At 38.1% G+C, this 18,133-nt stretch overlaps 1 protein-coding gene across 1 annotated transcript in view; it reads right to left on the bottom strand.

The window, feature by feature from the left end:
• LOC122803934 (RING finger protein PFE0100w-like) overlaps positions 1 to 17,778 on the bottom strand; it is a 160,844-nt gene extending 143,066 nt beyond the window's left edge. The window contains exon 1 of the mRNA XM_044073611.1: positions 17,689 to 17,778. Within this exon, the coding sequence (XP_043929546.1) occupies positions 17,689 to 17,778 (90 nt within the window). The remainder of the gene's footprint in view (positions 1 to 17,688) is intronic.
• Between the last annotated feature and the right edge of the window lie 355 nt (positions 17,779 to 18,133).

Here is an 18,133-nt window from a genome sequence, read left to right on the forward strand (position 1 = left end):
AGTACTTTTAAAATCCTAGTTCTGTTATAACGTTACCAGTAGATGCCTTCCCCACAATGCATTGCCCTGTCCTACATAACAACATAACCCTGAGCCAGTTTCTTTAGAAGTCAGACCAGATCATGTGAGTCCTGGTACTCCAAAAGATAAACTACAATTAAAAAAAATCCAAACCTCAGTATTATAGCTTTAAAGCATTTTTTACTGTCTTGCTGCTTATACATACTAATTCCAAGATTGCTGTACTTCAGGGTAGGGTAAACATTCTGAGATACTGCAACATCAGGCTTAGTGTGTGTATGCATATATATATATATATATATATATATATATATATATATATATATATATATATATATATATATTTATGTGTATGTGTGTGTATATATATATATATATATATATATATATATATATATATATATATATATATATATATATATATATATATATATATACATATATATATATATATATATATATATATATATATATATATAATATATACATATATATATATATATATATATATATTTATATGTGGTGGTGCTGCGGTAGTGTTGTCGCCTCACAGTAAGACGCTGTCCGGTTCAATTCTCAGCTAGAGCATCTTCTGCGTGGAGACATGCGTGAATGGGCGTACCTTCATTGAAGGTTGTGCGTCAGGGCTGGTAACTCGGCATGTAAAAATCAACTACCAATCATTAGCAGACTGGAGTTCCACTGTGGTGACTCCTAACTGGGAAAAGCTGAAAGACACAACAACAACATATGTAGTATTATATATATATATATATATATATATATATATATATATATATATATATATATATATATATAGATCTACTTCTAAAACTCAAAGTTTCAAAACTTTGAATGTCAAAAGGCCAAGACCAGAAGATCGAAGTTTTGAAACTTCAAAAAATAGAAAATAAAATCTAAAAATTTTTGTACGTTTTTACAGGGGGGCAAGCCGCCCCTGCACCTCCCACAGCCCCTGCTAAATAAATATACCAACTCCGAGATCGCACCACAGTGAGAAAAATGATAAATATCCCATTCTACTCTGTATGGCAATCTAAATACAAAATGTTCGAAGTTTCAAAACTTCGATCTTCTGCTCTTGGGCTTTTGAAGTTCAAAATTTTTAAACTTCGAGCTTTAGAAGGGGAGCTTTCTCGCTCTCTCACTATATATATATATATATATATATATATATATATATATATATATATATAAAATGCGGAGTGTGCTACTTATAAAAATGTACATAATTATTTTAAAATCATTTGCGCGAATGAAAGTAACCATTCGTTAAGGAGAACTCGATGTTTTGAAGTCTGCTGCTGTATGTATGATTGCATGCAGGTCCCTATCACTTGATTGAGCATTCAAAAACTGGAAAACTTTTGAATGGAGATCGCAGTACAGTGAGTATCAGGAAATGTACCCTTTTCCTCACTGTAGTGAGATCTTGAAGTTGGTATATATAATTTGCAGGGGTGTGGGGGGGCTGGAGGGGTACAGGGGGGTTGCCCTCCTTCAAAAATGTAAAAAAAAAAAAAACCATAGATTTTTGTGTTTGTGTTTTTTCTTTTTTTTATGTTTGAGTGTCCAGAAACTCGAACATGTTAGATAGACCCTTGCAGATGTGATGGTTTTGGCCTGTGTCATGATTTCAGAATTAAAGGGAATTACAAAAAGAAGCAACTGTCATCCATTGCCTTATGTTGTGTTGGACATTTTTACAGTTCAGAACATTAAAATGTGGCAAACAAACTCAATGTTTTTTAAAAAATATGTACTGTGATATTTTTTTTTCATGCTTTCATTACATCTCTTTTTGAGGATTACAGTTAATGGTGCTTGTAATTCCAGCAGGCATCCCCTAGCCACTTTAAATAATTTGTCCTATAAACATATGTAATTTGTTTGTTTTTTTATTTATTTAGCAACTGGGCATCTCTTTTTCATTGATCACTGTCTCGTTAAGGAAGCTGGTCAGAGTCACACAGTGAATAATTGGAGACTAAAGGAATGGAACCCAGGACTATAGGTTAAAACCTCATTAAGATCTGATAGACATAATCCTCTGTGCTAAAGTTCTGCACATTTTTTTGCTTGACATTTATGATGTTTAGTATTTTTAACTATATATGGACCAGTCAATAAAACCGTATTTAAACAAGCCCATAAGAAACGCATTACATCTATCTGACAATGTTATGTCCTCAAAACTAATATACTTATCAGTATTCATGGCATGGGTTCCACAGCAATCTATAATGTTTAAAATGTTGTTGTTTGTTGTACTAACCAGATGTCTTTCAGAGCTTAATAATATAGATATTAGTCTAGAATAAACTCTTTCATAATAGAAACTATGATATAGTGTATGTAAAGTATTACAATGCAAACTATGTCTTTATATGACTTTTACTTCCACTATTTTGTGTTTTCTTACTATAAGCACATTAGCTTGTATTAGAACAATTGTGAACTTTGCCCTTTAAAGCATTAATTAACATGCATCAGTTTTGTGGTCAACAAGTCACTTACACTATTTAAACATTAATTAAAAGCACGGGCAGTTTATGCAGATTACATTTCAACCAAAAATGTCAGTTTGAAAATGGGTCAGAAAACAAGAAGAAAAGGCAGCATCTATTCCCTTACTAGCTCTGACAAGTAATTTCCTTGCCATTTGTTGTGGGTAAAATCTTATGTAGCCATGGCTATAATAAAATAATTAATAGCTGATTTACCTTCAAATTAAAAGTAAGGTTAGAAAATAATGTTGCAGAACTGATACTGATCTATGCTGTTCATATTCATTAGTTCAAATAAGTCAGCAAAATGCATTATTGACTATATGTTTAAACAGGACTGCCTGCACTAAAGCTTACTGAATTAGTAAATGATAGACACTTCAGCTGTCTTGAATGGGCTTTAGAGTATCTTGCATTGTATGGATAAATGATAAGGTATAAAATTAACAAGATGTGTTTCTTGACAATTATAGAATAGAGACCAGTGTACTTTTAAGAAGAATTTCCTCACTCTCTGCAAACAAGCTTTTTCTATCTCAGCTTATTGTAAATATGGACGAGACTGGAGTCAAACAATCAATATGGCTCTAGTGTGACTGAACAGGATGATGAAAGCTAGTGGAGTGAGATAAATATAACTAAAATGTTTGGAAAATAAACTATAAGGTATAATGGTATTTTCCTATACTTTATTAACAACAGTACCTCCCACACATGTTGTTTTTGTTGTTGTGTTTTTCGGCTTATCCCGGTTAGGGGTCGCCACAGTGGAACTCCGGTCCGCTAATGTTTGGTAGTGGATTTTTACATGCCGAGTTACCAGCCGTGACGCACAACCTTCAACGAAGGCACGTCCATTCATGCATGCCTCCACACAGAAGACGCTCTAGCTGAGAATCGAACGCGACAACGTCTTGTGAGGCGACAACGCTACCGCAGCACCACTGTATAGTACAAAAAAGAAAATCATGATTTCACCATCCTACGTTTCGTTTTATAACTTATAGTTTGTTTGCATTTAGATAAAATAACTTAGATTAAGTAATCAAAAAAATATTTAAGCAATATGCATACAATGTACATTCATTAACTTAACATTTTGTGCTCAGATCAGCAATCCACTGATAGAATAAGGGCTGCAGACAGTGTACATACTGTATGAATAAGACATACCCTGGGATTCATTAACGCCTACACTAAGTATACATAGTTCTGAGCGAACAGACAACACAAGCACAACTCACACCTTCTTCCTCCTAATTTATCTATTCTGGAATCAACTGTCCCCACCCTTTGGAAATCTTTCTTCACTATCCCTCTTCATAAAGGTGGAAACTCCACTGACCCCTCAAACTACCGACCCATTGCCATTCTGTCCCCCCCTCTCCAAGATATTAGAAAAATGTATTCACTCACAGCTTTTCAATCACCTCCTCACACACCACTTACTTACCCCTACCCAACATGGATTTCGTCCTCACCACAGCACCACCACTGCCCTCCTCTCCTTCACTCATATCATTGCAGAGGCCCTAGACAACAATAAACTAATTTCCTGTCTCTTTCTAAATCTCTCCAAAGCCTTCAATACTGTCTCTCATCCTCTGCTACTATCCAGACTCACAAATCTCCAGCTATCCCCCTCCGCACTTGCCAGGTTTAATAGTTACCTATCTGGCAGGGAACAATCTGTCAAATGGCTCTCATCCTCCTCACCTTTCCTTCCCATCTCCACTGGTGTTCCCCAAGGCTCCATCTTGGGACCCCTTTTGCTTAACATCTTCACCAATGATCTTTACACCTCATGCAAAGAATCCTCCCTTATTCAGTATGCGGACGACTCCACACTTATATCCATCTCAAATAACATTCCTGAACTACACACCCTGACCCAACAAGCCCTACTATCCACTGAACAATGGCTCTCTCACAACCTATTGATCCAAAATCCCAAAAAGACCAAACTCCTACTTTTCCTTCCCCGTTCTCTTTCTCATCACAAAACCTCCTTTTTTATTACATCTTCTAACAATACAACTATCCAACCTGACACCCACACAAAACTCCTAGGGGTCATTATCGATGATGAACTAAAGTTCAACCTACACATACTCCAATGTATAAAAAAAAACAAACCTGAAACTAGGTCTGCTATATCGGAACAAAAAATTCCTAACCCCTGAATCTAGACTTACCCTGGGCCAGGCACTCCTCCTCCCCTCCCTCTTATACGCCGCCCCAGTTCTTACCAATATCCAGGCCTTCACTCTAAACAAACTCCAACAGACTTACCATAAAATAGCCAGATTCATTACTAACTCTCCATACAACTCACACCACTGCATTTCTTTAAACTCTCTAGAATGGCTTGAACTTCCCCAATTTCTGCTATCTTACCAATTTCATATGCTACACTCTGTTCTTTATAAACCCTCCTTCTGTCCATCTCTATCTTCCTTAGTCTCCATCTACATCACATCCCAGATCCTCCGTGCTTCTAACCAACAATTACTTGATATCTACCACCTAAAAAGGTCAGTGGGCAAACTACTCTACAAAAACTCCCTTGCCCATGCTGGGAACAAACTTCCCCTTCACTTACATTCAATCTCCCACACCTCACACTTTAAAAATGAACTAAAAGCTTATTTTCTCAATTTCAGAGCCTGCCCTTGCCATGACCCTACCTAGTCTTCCTTCCCTTTATGTACCCTCAAAAAGACCATACTTAGTACCTCATTACACCTCTCTCTCCAATGTGTCTACTATGGATTTGCATAATTTTATACAAACAAAATTTATTATTGTTGACCTATTGAACTATATCAATGTAAAATTGTTACTTAGCTTCTTTTTAATGCAACTTTAACTTTATGGATGTAACCCAACATATGTGAATCTTTTTGCTATAACTGTTATTATACCAATATTGTTTAAAATTGTACTTGTTTAAAATGTACTACTGGAGCTTTTCTCCTCGGGTCTCCACTGAAAATGGGCCACAAGCCCAGTTGGACAAACCTGGTTAACAAATGTCAATAAAATAAAAAAAAAATAATAATTTCAGTTTTCCTAGTAATTTTCTTACAGCCTTAAATATTGAGGGGGATTCATAAAGGTTACCACAAAGTGTAGACTACATGTATACTGAGTGTTATCTTTCAGAGTGACTAGTCAATACAAAACATGTGGTAGGGATGTTCTTGAATACAGATCATGTATACTTAGTGTACACTTAGTGTAGGAGTTATTGAATCTGGCCCATAGCGATGCTTTACCTTTCAATACAGAAGACTTTAGAAAAGGCCATTAGGACCCTCTTCCCACTCTATTATTTTCTATGGACAATAAATCCATAGTGTTAATTAATCATTATTCATCTGTTGTAAAACTCCTAGTAAATCTGACATTGTTTCATTTGATGTACTACAATAAAGTAGCATAACGAATGATTTATCCACTTCATTACTGCTATCATCTCCTGCAATGTCCAAGGAGAAGTGTGTTTTAGGTATTTTCCCATATTCTCCTACAGAAAAATCACGTCTTAGTTAGTGGTATGTCTGTGGTTAGAAGATGAGGAATAAACCCTTACTAGACTGGATACTTAAAGAATAACCATGGCAAGTCTTTAAACAGGGTCAGAAAAACCTCATTATGTGGTATGAAAACAAAATTAATTTTTCTTTCAATAGTGCTAGCTGAAAACTATAAAGGATGCATTTAGTGAGGTCTTGATACCATCCAAGGTATCACCTGTATGTTTGAGACAATCTTAGTTCCCAACCACTTATGATTCTAGTGTCTAAGACAAGGGATTCAGTGTCTTATGGAAGAGTCAAGTGCTGATTATTTATTTATTTATGCATAGGTGTTTACTAGGCTAACAACCACAAGATCCTTTTTAAGCCTAGCCATGCATTACAAATCTCTGACAAGTTCTGATACCCTTGATATGTGTAAGCAATGGGCCTGGGAGATGAACCATTTACAGGTTACCTGTGTCCATTAGAGACATAGGTGCCAAACCAGGGATGAATTTCCAGTTTCCCATCTAATTTTCCAGGTTGCACTTGAATTGGGTTAGGGAGGAACTCTGCTTCACATGGATGGGGATCCTGTTCCATACACGGGGTGGTCTCTGGGATATATACCTATCTCTCCTGCAGGTCCTACTTATATCGCAGGCAATGTTTAAGTCTTTAGAATGGGTAATTCTGGTGCTGTTTGTTTTGTGGATATGCAGGAGGTCCATCAGAGTGGGGTCTGGCAATGCCCTGTATGCCAGGCATAGATCTCCCCTCAAAAGCCTGTAGGAGACAGAATACAGGGATTGGGCCTTGAGGTGATCTGCATAGGACATATTACTTACACCCTGTATTCTTTTAGAGAGGAACCTCTGTGGCTGTTCCATTTGTTGGATATGCCTGGTTAGGTACATACCAAAGGGGGAATTGTACTCAATGATAGGTCTGATGAATGCCGAATACAGTGGAACAATGACTTCCTTGGACTTAGATACCATACCTTTGTTTGTAAGTTGCGCAAAATATAATGCTTTCCTCACCACTGTAGACACATGATGATCAAAGGCTAGATTATCATCTATGTGTGTCTCTAAGTACCTGACTACTGGGACAAATAGTGGAAGGGGTGTGTTGTCAATATGATAGTTACCATGGATGGATGACTTCCCAAAGGATACTATTAGACATTTCTTGGCATTTAGTTTTAGTCCATGGCTCGGGCACCAGTTGTTTGTCTGTGTTAGTCTCTCCTGGAGAACATTTATGTTAATGTGAGATTCATTGACAGCTCCTAATTTGCAATCATCTGCAAATCTAGTCAGCCAGAGACCACTGATATTGGCCTTGACTTCTAAGAATTAAATTCCAAAAAGGAGCATTCCAAGGACTGACTGGGCTCTTTGTAGAGGTGGACTCTCCAATTCTACCTTCCTGGTTCTTGTCTGTGAGCCAGTTGGCTATCCACCAGGTGACATATGGGTTTGTACCTAACCTCTTAAGTTTAACAATGCCCAAGTGGGGTATCGTGTCAAATGCATTGATCAGGTCAAGGTAGGCCATGTGAACAATTTTGCCTTCATCCATTGCTTTGGTGACCTTCTGAAAGAAGTCCACCAGGCTGAGTAGATCTGATCTGCCCTTGACGAATCCAAACTGGGTTGGGTCCAGTGTCTGGAGGTTTACTATATCACTATTGATCATCACTGTGATACTTCTTTCCATGGTTTTACATATAAGACTAGTGCAACTTATGGGTCTGTAGTTTCCAGGGTCTGTAGATGGCCCACCTTTGTACAGAGGGAGGACTGTTGCCTTTCTCCATTCATGAGGCATGAAGCCTGTTTGGAGGCTACAGTTAAATAATAATTCCAGAGGCCCTGAAAGGTTATGTTGTATGCTATTTAGAAGGCATCCTGGGATATTGTTTGGGCGCATTGATGCAATGTTCTTGGTCTTAGAGAGAGCATTAAGGACCTGTTCCCTAGTGATAGTAGGGGGAGTTATAGTTGATGATATTTCCTGAGGGAAGGCTGAGGGGGAGAGAGGAGTAAAGTTGGAGCTGAATTTATCAGCCAGGAGGTTTGCCATATCTTTTGGGTCAATATAGGTGGCTCCATTTACAATGAGCTCTTCACACAGTTGTGTATTGCCTTTGAGGTTGCGGACATAGGTAAAGAATGCTTTGTGGTTGCCCTTGGTCTGGGAGGCCAAACTTACCACAGATTTGGCTTTGGTAGACTTTATTTGTTCTCTGAGTTGTTTGTTTAGTTTGATGAGAGTGCTTTTATCCTGCTGGGTGCTGCACCTCCTAATTTTTGCCATGATTTTCTTCCTCCTGTTATACATCCAATTGATTTTGTGATTCCACCAGGGTGGCTTGTTTTTAGAGTTAGTTCTGTACTTCTTCCTGGTGGGAACAGCTGCCTCTATGCAACTATTAAGATGCTTGTACAGGGTTTCTGTAAACAGTTCTGCATAGGCAGAAGTGTTCACCAGGTTTATGGGGCTTGAAATTTTGCCAGGTTCTCACTTACTAACAGGATGTTAGCCTTAGAATAGTTTCTAAATATTCCAGGTTTAACTGGAGGTATTTTTACTTCAAAAAGGAGACCATTTTGTGGTCTGACCTTACCAGGGAAGGCATTACAGTAGGGGGTGTGCAGCAGTCTCCCATATTAGTGAGGACCAGATCCATTATGGTTGGCATCTTAAACAGCACTCATTTGTCAGATAAGGAGGCAAAAGTGTAAAGTAATGATTTCACCTCTATTATAAACCATTTTTTGTTCTGTCCAACAAAGATTAGCTGTCTGACTTTCCTAATAGTACTGCCATACTGGAACTTTTAAAATCTGAGATCAGAAATAAAGAATAGCATGCACTTCGTTTTTCTGGAAAACATCGTGGGCTGCACTGTCACTAAAGCATAATTTAATGATAATGCTAATTGCACCTTAATTAGATGGTTACAGTACCTACTACTAAGTTAGAAACTCTGATAGCAGAGGCAGGGTTTCTGTCTTTGTAAATACATTTTTCAGTTTAATCACATGCTGTCCCTTGATAAGATGGAAACCCTAAGTTTTAAATATTACAGATTGCTGTAGAACCCATGCCATCATGAATGTTAATACTAAGTTTTGAGGACTTACATACTCATATTAAAACGTTTTTCTTAAGGATTATTTTAAATATGGTTTTATTGATTTGTCTGCATATTGCTGAACCAATAAATACAAGCTGTACTTGACAAACTGAATTGTTTGCATTAATCCTCTCTTACTGTTGTTCTCTAACCACTAGAAGATGTCTTAAATACTACTCTCTTGAACGTTAGCCTACATTTTACAATTGTAATGCCTGAAACCACCACAAAAGATTTAAAATCATGAATTAGGGTCATTTTTCATCTGTATCTCCTGAATATTTATATAACATTGAACATACAAACTGAATATTACATTTCCAAGAGAAATACAGTTTTGGCAAGATTAAGAGAAAGCATCTCTGTTGGAATCCAAATAATATGTATAGTAGAAACAGGAGATATTATTGTTGCTACAATTTCTTATCCTTTGTAATAAATGCACCCTTTTGGAATTATAGAATTTACTAAATAACTATTTGAAGAGCAAAATGATCTTTGAGCTCCTTACACACCTGATAACAATAAACATTTCTGTTAACTCTACCAGCAGTATGAAAAAAAATAATAATTTTACTTGTTCTGTGTTGGTGGATTGCACCATTTCTGTCCCTGATTAGGGTGAATTGTCTAGATAGTATTTTTAGTAAGTTTAATTAAGATACCTTGTATTATTCATGTTAAATGTCACTATGTATCAGAATCAGTTCTCGTGATGACATCAGAAGCAGTGTAATGTGACACTTCGAAAGATTAAAAATGGCTTCTGTAAGGTCCAATGAAATTCCAGTAATACTGGTATCTAGATTTGCAGCTCCATTGTGCGGGCTAAATATAGTCTTAAAGTTAAGAGGGGATGGCGATGACATTTATTTCCTTTGAAACTTAAAGACGGTTCATGGGCAGCCTAGTAAATCTAGGCAACATTTTTTGGGGCTAATTAAAGTTTCTTAGTTAAATGTAATCACCTTGATAATATTTTATACTTCTCTTAGTCCAGTTAAACACTATACAATATTTAAGGGGAAAAGGTTAAATAGATGTTCTACATCTTGATTTATAAAAATCTATCTTCAAAGAAAAAAAAGTACAGTATGGTCGAGAAACAAGAAAAGGTCAGTCGCTGTAAATGTTCATTCCACTGCTATAGTAGCCTTTAGGCTATATGGGCTGCATATTGCCCAGGATACAACAACTGGTTAACTTCACAAAGCTCTGGCTTCTTCCTACACCTTCACTCTGACAGCTGATTAGACATCTCTGTGTAGAGAAATCAGCAGTCAAGTCAACATTTCTTCAGTATCTTATTGCCAGTTCGAGAAGAAACATGAGCACTCAGGATTCACAGGAGCTGCAATTGGCTTCCAACTTTATTTCTGGCAGACAAGCCCCCTTTGAGGAACCCTCTACACACAAAACTGTTTCCCTTTTAAGAAAATATTGTTTTATTATTTTTTTTTATTCAGTGCTTTTTATGGTATTTCCCTTTTAAGAAACATGATATTCTTTTTGAATATAGGAAGTTTCCTGTCAGGGAACGCTATGTTTAGCATGGCAATGTCCCTGTCATATTTTCTGTCAGCGAGCTTTTGTTCTCTACACTTCTGACAGGATTTCAGTGTGCTGCCTTGTGCATTACTTTGAAAGGGGTACTGTTAGTGTGAGTGTGCTGCTTGCGAACACTTTTTTTGACAGCTTACCTTCTGACTGACTTGTTCCAGCAACACTTAACTCTTTTGGTTCCTCCTCCTCTGTCACTACTGCTTATTCCTCTCCCACTGTACTTAAAAAAAAACAACTTTCCAAAGAGCTCTTGCTGATATCACTGGCTCAGTCAACACCATAGCTGATGGTGGATGATGGTGGATGAATCTGTAGTGACTATTTGTTGTTCCTCCAGTTACTCACTTGCTTCACCAGCTTTGCCTGACATAACTGCCGTGAACTGGGGGTTAGCCACATCTACTTAGTCTATTTTAGTGTCTGATATGGGTATGGGAGAACCATCTTCTCTGGGTCTGGGTGACACTCCTGGAGGTGTTTGGGGAAATTTGGGAAAGAGACCTCTAGACAGTCCATAAGTACCTCCTCCAGGGTCTTTTTTCTGCAAAGAAGAAACAGAAGGTTAAACACTGTTCATCTGAAGACATAATTTCATGTTAGAAAAATTGACCTTCTTACCTTGGCCAGGCAATTATTGCAGGTTGTCAGTCCTGGTGCTCAGAAATCTTTACCTGAGAGCAGTGTCTTTAAAGAAATTCCTGAAGAAAATTTGTCAGAGAAGTCTGACATAGACAGACTTATGGCTTCTTTTCTTGTAGATTGTGAAGCCCAGTACACTGATGGTGAGGAAACTTGGATGCCTCTACCTTCTTTGAAGGAATTTTCTTTCTTTCAGACCATAGTCAGGATTAATGAGGTGTTTTTGTGGGAACAAGTAGATGAATTGAGGAGACATTTTAATATGTCACAGCCGGCAATACCTCATTCTCCTCCTATTTTGCCAGCCTTGGAGGATATGTTTAACGCTGTCTGTGATAATCCTGATTCTCGGCCTTCAGTTCCCAAAACAGCAGATTGACTTTATAAGATTCCTCAAACTAATAAATATTTATTCTGTCATCTTAGGCCTGCCCCGTTTATACATGTTTAGCGACTAGGACTAGACTACTGGTTTCCACCAACTCTTTCTCTGTGAACAAGAAGGCAAGGTATTGGACAGACTTGGTAAGAGAATATTTTTCTACTTCCAGTTTGGCGTACAGAATTCTTAAGTATCAGGCATACATGTGGAAGTTTATTCTATTTTGTACAGGCAGCTTGAGGGAATTATCTGTCACACTTACTTCAGATGGTAGTTCCTATCCGAATCCCATTATTTCTAATCAATCTCAAGTATTTAATCGTGGGTCGGAGAGTGTGCTTTATTGTGCAGACACAGTGTCAAGGGCCACTTTTACTGCTGCTTTGTTAAGAAGTTATGCCTCTGGATGTAAACAATCATTTGTTGATGAAGTAAAGTCTGAAAGTTTAAATTCGGCTTTTGAGAAGGATGCTTTGTTTGGGAAGTCTGCTACCCAGATTCTAAAACAAATGCATGAAAGAGGAAAATTAATTCAAGGGAATTTTTTAAAAATGTTCAAGCACCCCTTTATAAAAGTCCCTAATCCTCTTTTCCTTTTGAAAAGCAGGACGAGTAATTCCTGTCTGCTCAGGCAAAACCAGGTGGGGGGTGGGGGGGGGTGGCAGGAGGTAAATAAAAAGGAGCAAGGATCCTTTCCAAAATTCTTTCAGACTCGTGAAGTTGTGCAAGAGGATTTCAGTCGGTACTGGATACAAACACCTCCTTTCAGGGGAATTCCTCCTCCTTCCAAACCAAACAGAATTTTTTTTCCTTAGGTTTTTCAACACCTTTTTACTGTAGGACTCATAGAACTAGTCTTTAGATCAAAGGGTCAAAAGTTTCTATTTCAGAACTCTTCTGTCAATAAAGAAAGAGCCTTCTTGGAGACCAGTTTTAGATCTATCCTTTTTCAGGCTATCCTTTTTCAGTCTATATTTTGAAAGTACCAACATTCTAAATATTAACCCTTCAGAGTCTGTTACGTCTCATCCTGTAAGGAAGTTGTATTGTAACATGATAACTAAATGATACTTATCATTATATTGCTATACCTTTAAGCTTCAGGAAATGTCTCAGATTCTCTGTATCTGGGTCACACCATGAGTTCTCTGCATTACCTTTTTGGATTATTTACAGCTCACAGGGTTTTTACAAAGAGTCTACCTCATGTGACAGCTTACTGCAGACTGCATGGCATTCACATTTTCCTTATATGGATGACTTACTTATCTTAGCAGTTTTTTCCCCAGATGTCAAGAGTCTTTAGCATGGGTTTTATCTCTACTGATGAACCTGGGGTTCTAGATAAATCTTCAGAAATCCTCCTTGACTACTTCATACAGGATTCTTTTTCTGTGGTGCCTTCTTGACACTTCCCAGCCAAAAAGCTTTTTATCAATAGAAAGTGGACATTTATAAGGATACTTTCATGAGCTTCTCCAGAGAGTCCCTGATTTCTGTAAAAACATCTCACAGGATCCTAGGGTTAATGGCTTCTATGATTCCTGTCAAAGGGCTAGTCATGAGAAAAAATCAGTGGTATCTAAAAAATACATAGAGCCAACATTTTAATCTGCTGGAACTTCAGATTCCAGTTTTGGGCTTTGTCAAAAAGAAACTACACTGGTGTAAAAAAACAAATAGAAGCAAATCCAGGTCTCCCCTTTTTCTCATCACATTCCAAGCCAATCTACAACCACAGACACTTTCATTTTTTCTTGATGAGCAGTTTCTATGTGGTTAAAGATGCAGGGGCTGTGGAATTCTTCAGACAGACCAAATACCATAAATGTGAAAGAGATGTTGCCTGTGATCCATGCCTTGAAATCTCTTCATCATTTGTGGCCCCTGGACCTCTATAGTTAATTACATTTAACATCACTGTTACTTGATTCATAAACAGATGGGAGCACCAGGTCTCACCTTCTATGCAGGGTGGCTGTGACGGCTTGGGAAATAGCTCTTCAGCATCCATTACCCTCTAAGCATCCTACATTCTTTCATAGCAAAATAAAGCGGCAGCAAGCTGAGCAAGAGCAGGACAGACCCTCACAAATGGAACTTGAATGAGAGTCTTCCAAAAATGTATCTAGTTGTCTGGAACACCTCAAATAGATCTCTTCACCTCCTTTTAAAACAAATGTACTTTCATTCCAGTGGGCAGGAATATTCCTTTTTGCCTTTGAACCATAGGCTCATAGGAGAATACTAGGCTAATTGCCCTGAAGGGCCATTTTAAGCCTAACTAATTATCCAAAGTCAGAATTAAACCTTGTACCCTGTGTTTATAAGGTGAAGACCTTAACCATTATGCCAGACATATCCAGGGTATATTATAAAGCTCCATAAGGACTCTCTAAGAATAATTGCAGTGTGTCCCTTTCATCCCAGGCGACATTGGTTCTCCCTTCTTGTGGAACTGGCCAAGGGCAATTGTCACCAGCATCCTTACAGAATGAATCTACTCATACAAGACAAGGGGAGTTTAAAACAATTAAATCTCAAACCACTTCAACTAACTGCCTGGATGATTCAGTTCTGATACCTTTTAGGCACCTTTTTCATGGAGACAAGAAACAGATACTAAATGAGGCAAGACAACCTATTGGTAAGTGGAAAATCTTAGCTAGTAACCAGTATCCCATCAGGGATTATATACCACTGGTGCTCAAATATTTATGTGAGCTACTATCCTTGGGGCTCTCTTATTCCTCTTTCAAGGTACATCTTGCCACCATTTCAGCCTGTCTGCCCTGGATCCTCCTCTTTCTTCTCTGTTTTTAGTAAAACAGTTTCTGAATTGAGTTTTATATCTGAGACCTCATAAACAGGGCACTCCTCCTTGGGATATTTTCTTTTTTACTGGAAAAGTTAACTATGTCTCCATTTGAACCTGTCCACCAGGCAAATTTAAGATTCATTACATGGAAAACTGCTCTTGTCATTGCCCTGACTGTGACATAAGAAGACTATCTGAGTTGCACAGTCTCATGGTGGGTGAGTCCTATCTGATTTTCCACAGGGATAGGGTCTCTTTAAAACCAAATCTGTCATTCATTGCCAGAGTGGTTGCAGAGTTTACTTTCAATCAAGCCATCAATCTCCTAGTCTTCTATCCAGATCCTAAGAACCAGGGAGAAAAGATTTTACATACTTTGGATGTGCATAGCAGCTCAGGTACTATCATCACAAAACTAAATCCTTTAGAAAAAAAGCAATTTAGCTGTTTATTTCTGATGATGGGAGAAATAAATGACAATCCCTATCAAAACAGACTATTTCTAGTTGGTTGTCCTTTGCTGTTGACTTTTGTTATAACCACCATGGTAAATTTATTCCAGGTAGCAACATGGCTTCTTCAATGGCATATTGCAAATGGGTGGACTCTAGAAGGATTCTAGAGACTGCTACATGGTCCTTGGTACATGCTACTTAGATTCCCTTTCCAGGTCCAGAACAGGCTTTGCTTGGACCATTCTCCACGGGCCCCTGGATCCATATCTTTCCTCCTCCCAGGTTGAATAGGCTTTGGTAATCAGTCCTTATATAGCCTAAAGGCAACTGCAGCAATACGTATGACGAATATAGTACAGTTGTGAAGTTGCATTTAATCATAGTAGTAGATGCTCAATTTCCTCACAGCTGCAGTAGCCGCATCTACCTTCTGTTCCCTTTTTTGGCATATAAAGTTACTAGCAGGAATATTATGCATTTTGCTACTATTATATTTTTGTTTGGCTTTCAGGATGAGTATGCTCCTTGTTGCTTATGGGCTAGAAAGTCCTGAAGAATTGTTTGGAAGGGTGGCTTAATGGTTAAGGTGTTTGGCTTACAAACACAAGGTGCAGGATTCGACTCTCACAAGGGGTAATTGGCTATGCTTAAAATGGCTCTCAAGGGCAGTTAGCCTAGTACTATTCTATGAACCTAAATTTTCACTCTGATTGCTCCACAGGGCTGCCCAATCAGTAGTCAGAGTAAAGGTGTGGGAGGGAGCCAGATCTTTGTGAAGTTGACTGCTTGTTGTATCCTGGGCAAGACACAACCTGTATAGCCTAAAGGCTGCTGCAGCAGTGAGGAATCTGAACATCTACTGTTATGGGTAGGTGCAGCTAACAAAACTGTACTTTCCTTTGCATAATTAGTCAATCAGTTGGGGTATTGTTTGTATTATACAACATTATGAATTGCAAATACTGGAATTTTGTAAAATATATTTTTAAGTGACCTAACATTTTTCTCAGTTCTACATCATAATATGAAATGAACTCTTAGAAGAGTGATCCATTATTTATAGTTTATGGACTAGGGTGACACCTTTACTTGGCTTACTAGCTTGAGTCTTGCAATCAGGTCTCTAAGATTCTAAACATGCAACGCTCAAGGTACTTCAGTTAACTAAATACCTTTGTTATAAACCAAGGATTACTCATTTTATTGAGAGAATTTAATCTGAGTTACTTCACTTAACAAAAAGGCAACATGCAGAGAAAAATGAAGAGTTTTCAGACCAGTAGTTGAAGCTGTCTTCTGTGAACTGTGAAATTGTCATCTTACTTGATCGAATTTTTTTTTCCCTTGGTTGTCTTTACACAAGTTAGTCTTCTTACATAGAACATAAAGTACTCTACCTCTGATTGAAGGATACAAATAGCCATCAGTTAATACAGAACATGTATAGGATTTTCCCAGATTGAGTCTGCTCTTCTGTTTTCCAGAGTCCCTTTGGCACAACTTCCCAGCCTTGTAAGATCTTATATCACCGCAGAGAGTATTCTAGCTGTTTTCTAAAATGTAATATTTTTTTAAGCTCAGGTAGACAAAAATTGTCAAGCATAATCAATTAGCTCTCAGCCAGGTAGCTTCACTGTCTTAACCCTTTGTGAGCTGAGGCTTGACCAAGTACTGCAGTGTCTCGGCCCCTCATGAAACATAATCTCCCCTACCCGAGAACCTGAAGATCGAGCAGTGACAGATGTTAGGGCAGGGAGATGAATGAAGACATGTATTTTGTTGTGTGTTGATCCATGTTGATGTGCACTCAAGAAAGCCAGAGGACTTTCATGCCAAGAACCGTTTGGTAATTCAGTGCCAGCTGAGCCATGGCTGAAGAGTATGTTCAGCAGCAAGTTAGAGAGTTGGTCCAGGGATAAAGTAATACAGGAGATCCAAGGTCCACTTGTTGGCTAACCATTCTTTCTCAATAATGTATCATTTCTTTATACTGGATGATGTCCAGTAGAAATATATGTTCTGTTCCTCACATGTGAACATTTTAGACAATGCAGACTCCAGACCTACATCCAAGGCATCCATCTACACAATGAACTCCTGAAAGACAACTAGATGTACACAAAAACTTTCAGAAGAAAAGATATCCGATTCATCTTCTTAGCCCATTTCATATTATTAGTGTACCAGTCCCAGTCAGCTTTGCGATAGATGCAGCCCTTTGTGGCAAAATGTGGAATAAACCACAAGTAGTAACTAGCCATACCCAGGAAGACCCATACCTCTGTCTTGATCAATGTCTTTGGTCAGTCTGGAATAGCCTCCATCTCTTACTTCTCTGGCTTTACCATGCCGCTATCCACAACATAGCCTAGATACTGGGCCTATTTCAGTGTGACGTGACTGTCAGGTACTGCCTCGACTTTGGGTAAGTATGATTTTTAGTCATGACTATAAAGATTATCACCTAGGCATATCTCTGTGTAATTGCCATGAATGTAGGAACTTTCCTATGAGTTGTTCATATGTTGCATAGACCTTGTACATCAAAAAGAAGAGGACTGTGTACTGAAAAAGTCCAGCAACACAGACAAAGGCTATTTTCTGTCATACCCAGTCTGTGAGAAGCTTCTGTCCTTTTGTGAGTTTCAAGGTTGTGAAACACCTGGCAGTTCTCAACCTCTCCTTCAGTTCATCTCCCATGGTATAAGGCTGGCATAAACTGGGTAAAGGAATTTAACTGCCTAAAATCATCATGGGATCAGATATTGCCATATTGGTTAGGCACTGACACACAGTCGGGATAAGGGACTCAGTTTTCACTGCAGGAATCTTCAGTAACCCCTGAGTTAGACACTAACACAATTTGTATACTTTGTTATCTGTAGCACTGTTCAGTAACCTGTTCAGCATTTTTATACCTCCTATGAAAGGTCTTCAATTTTGCTTCTGGTTTCTGTTAAGTCTTGAACTTTACAGTTTTTGTGTGGCTTGGTCACAATACTATGTTCTTTCAGTTTGGCTCATCCTAGAGTAAAGGAAAACATGCTTTTTTTTG

The sequence above is a fragment of the Protopterus annectens genome, chromosome 6.part0 (assembly GCF_019279795.1).
Source record: "Protopterus annectens isolate FY-2018-M chromosome 6.part0, PAN1.0, whole genome shotgun sequence".
In the NCBI taxonomy this organism is placed as follows: Eukaryota; Metazoa; Chordata; order Ceratodontiformes; family Protopteridae; genus Protopterus; species Protopterus annectens.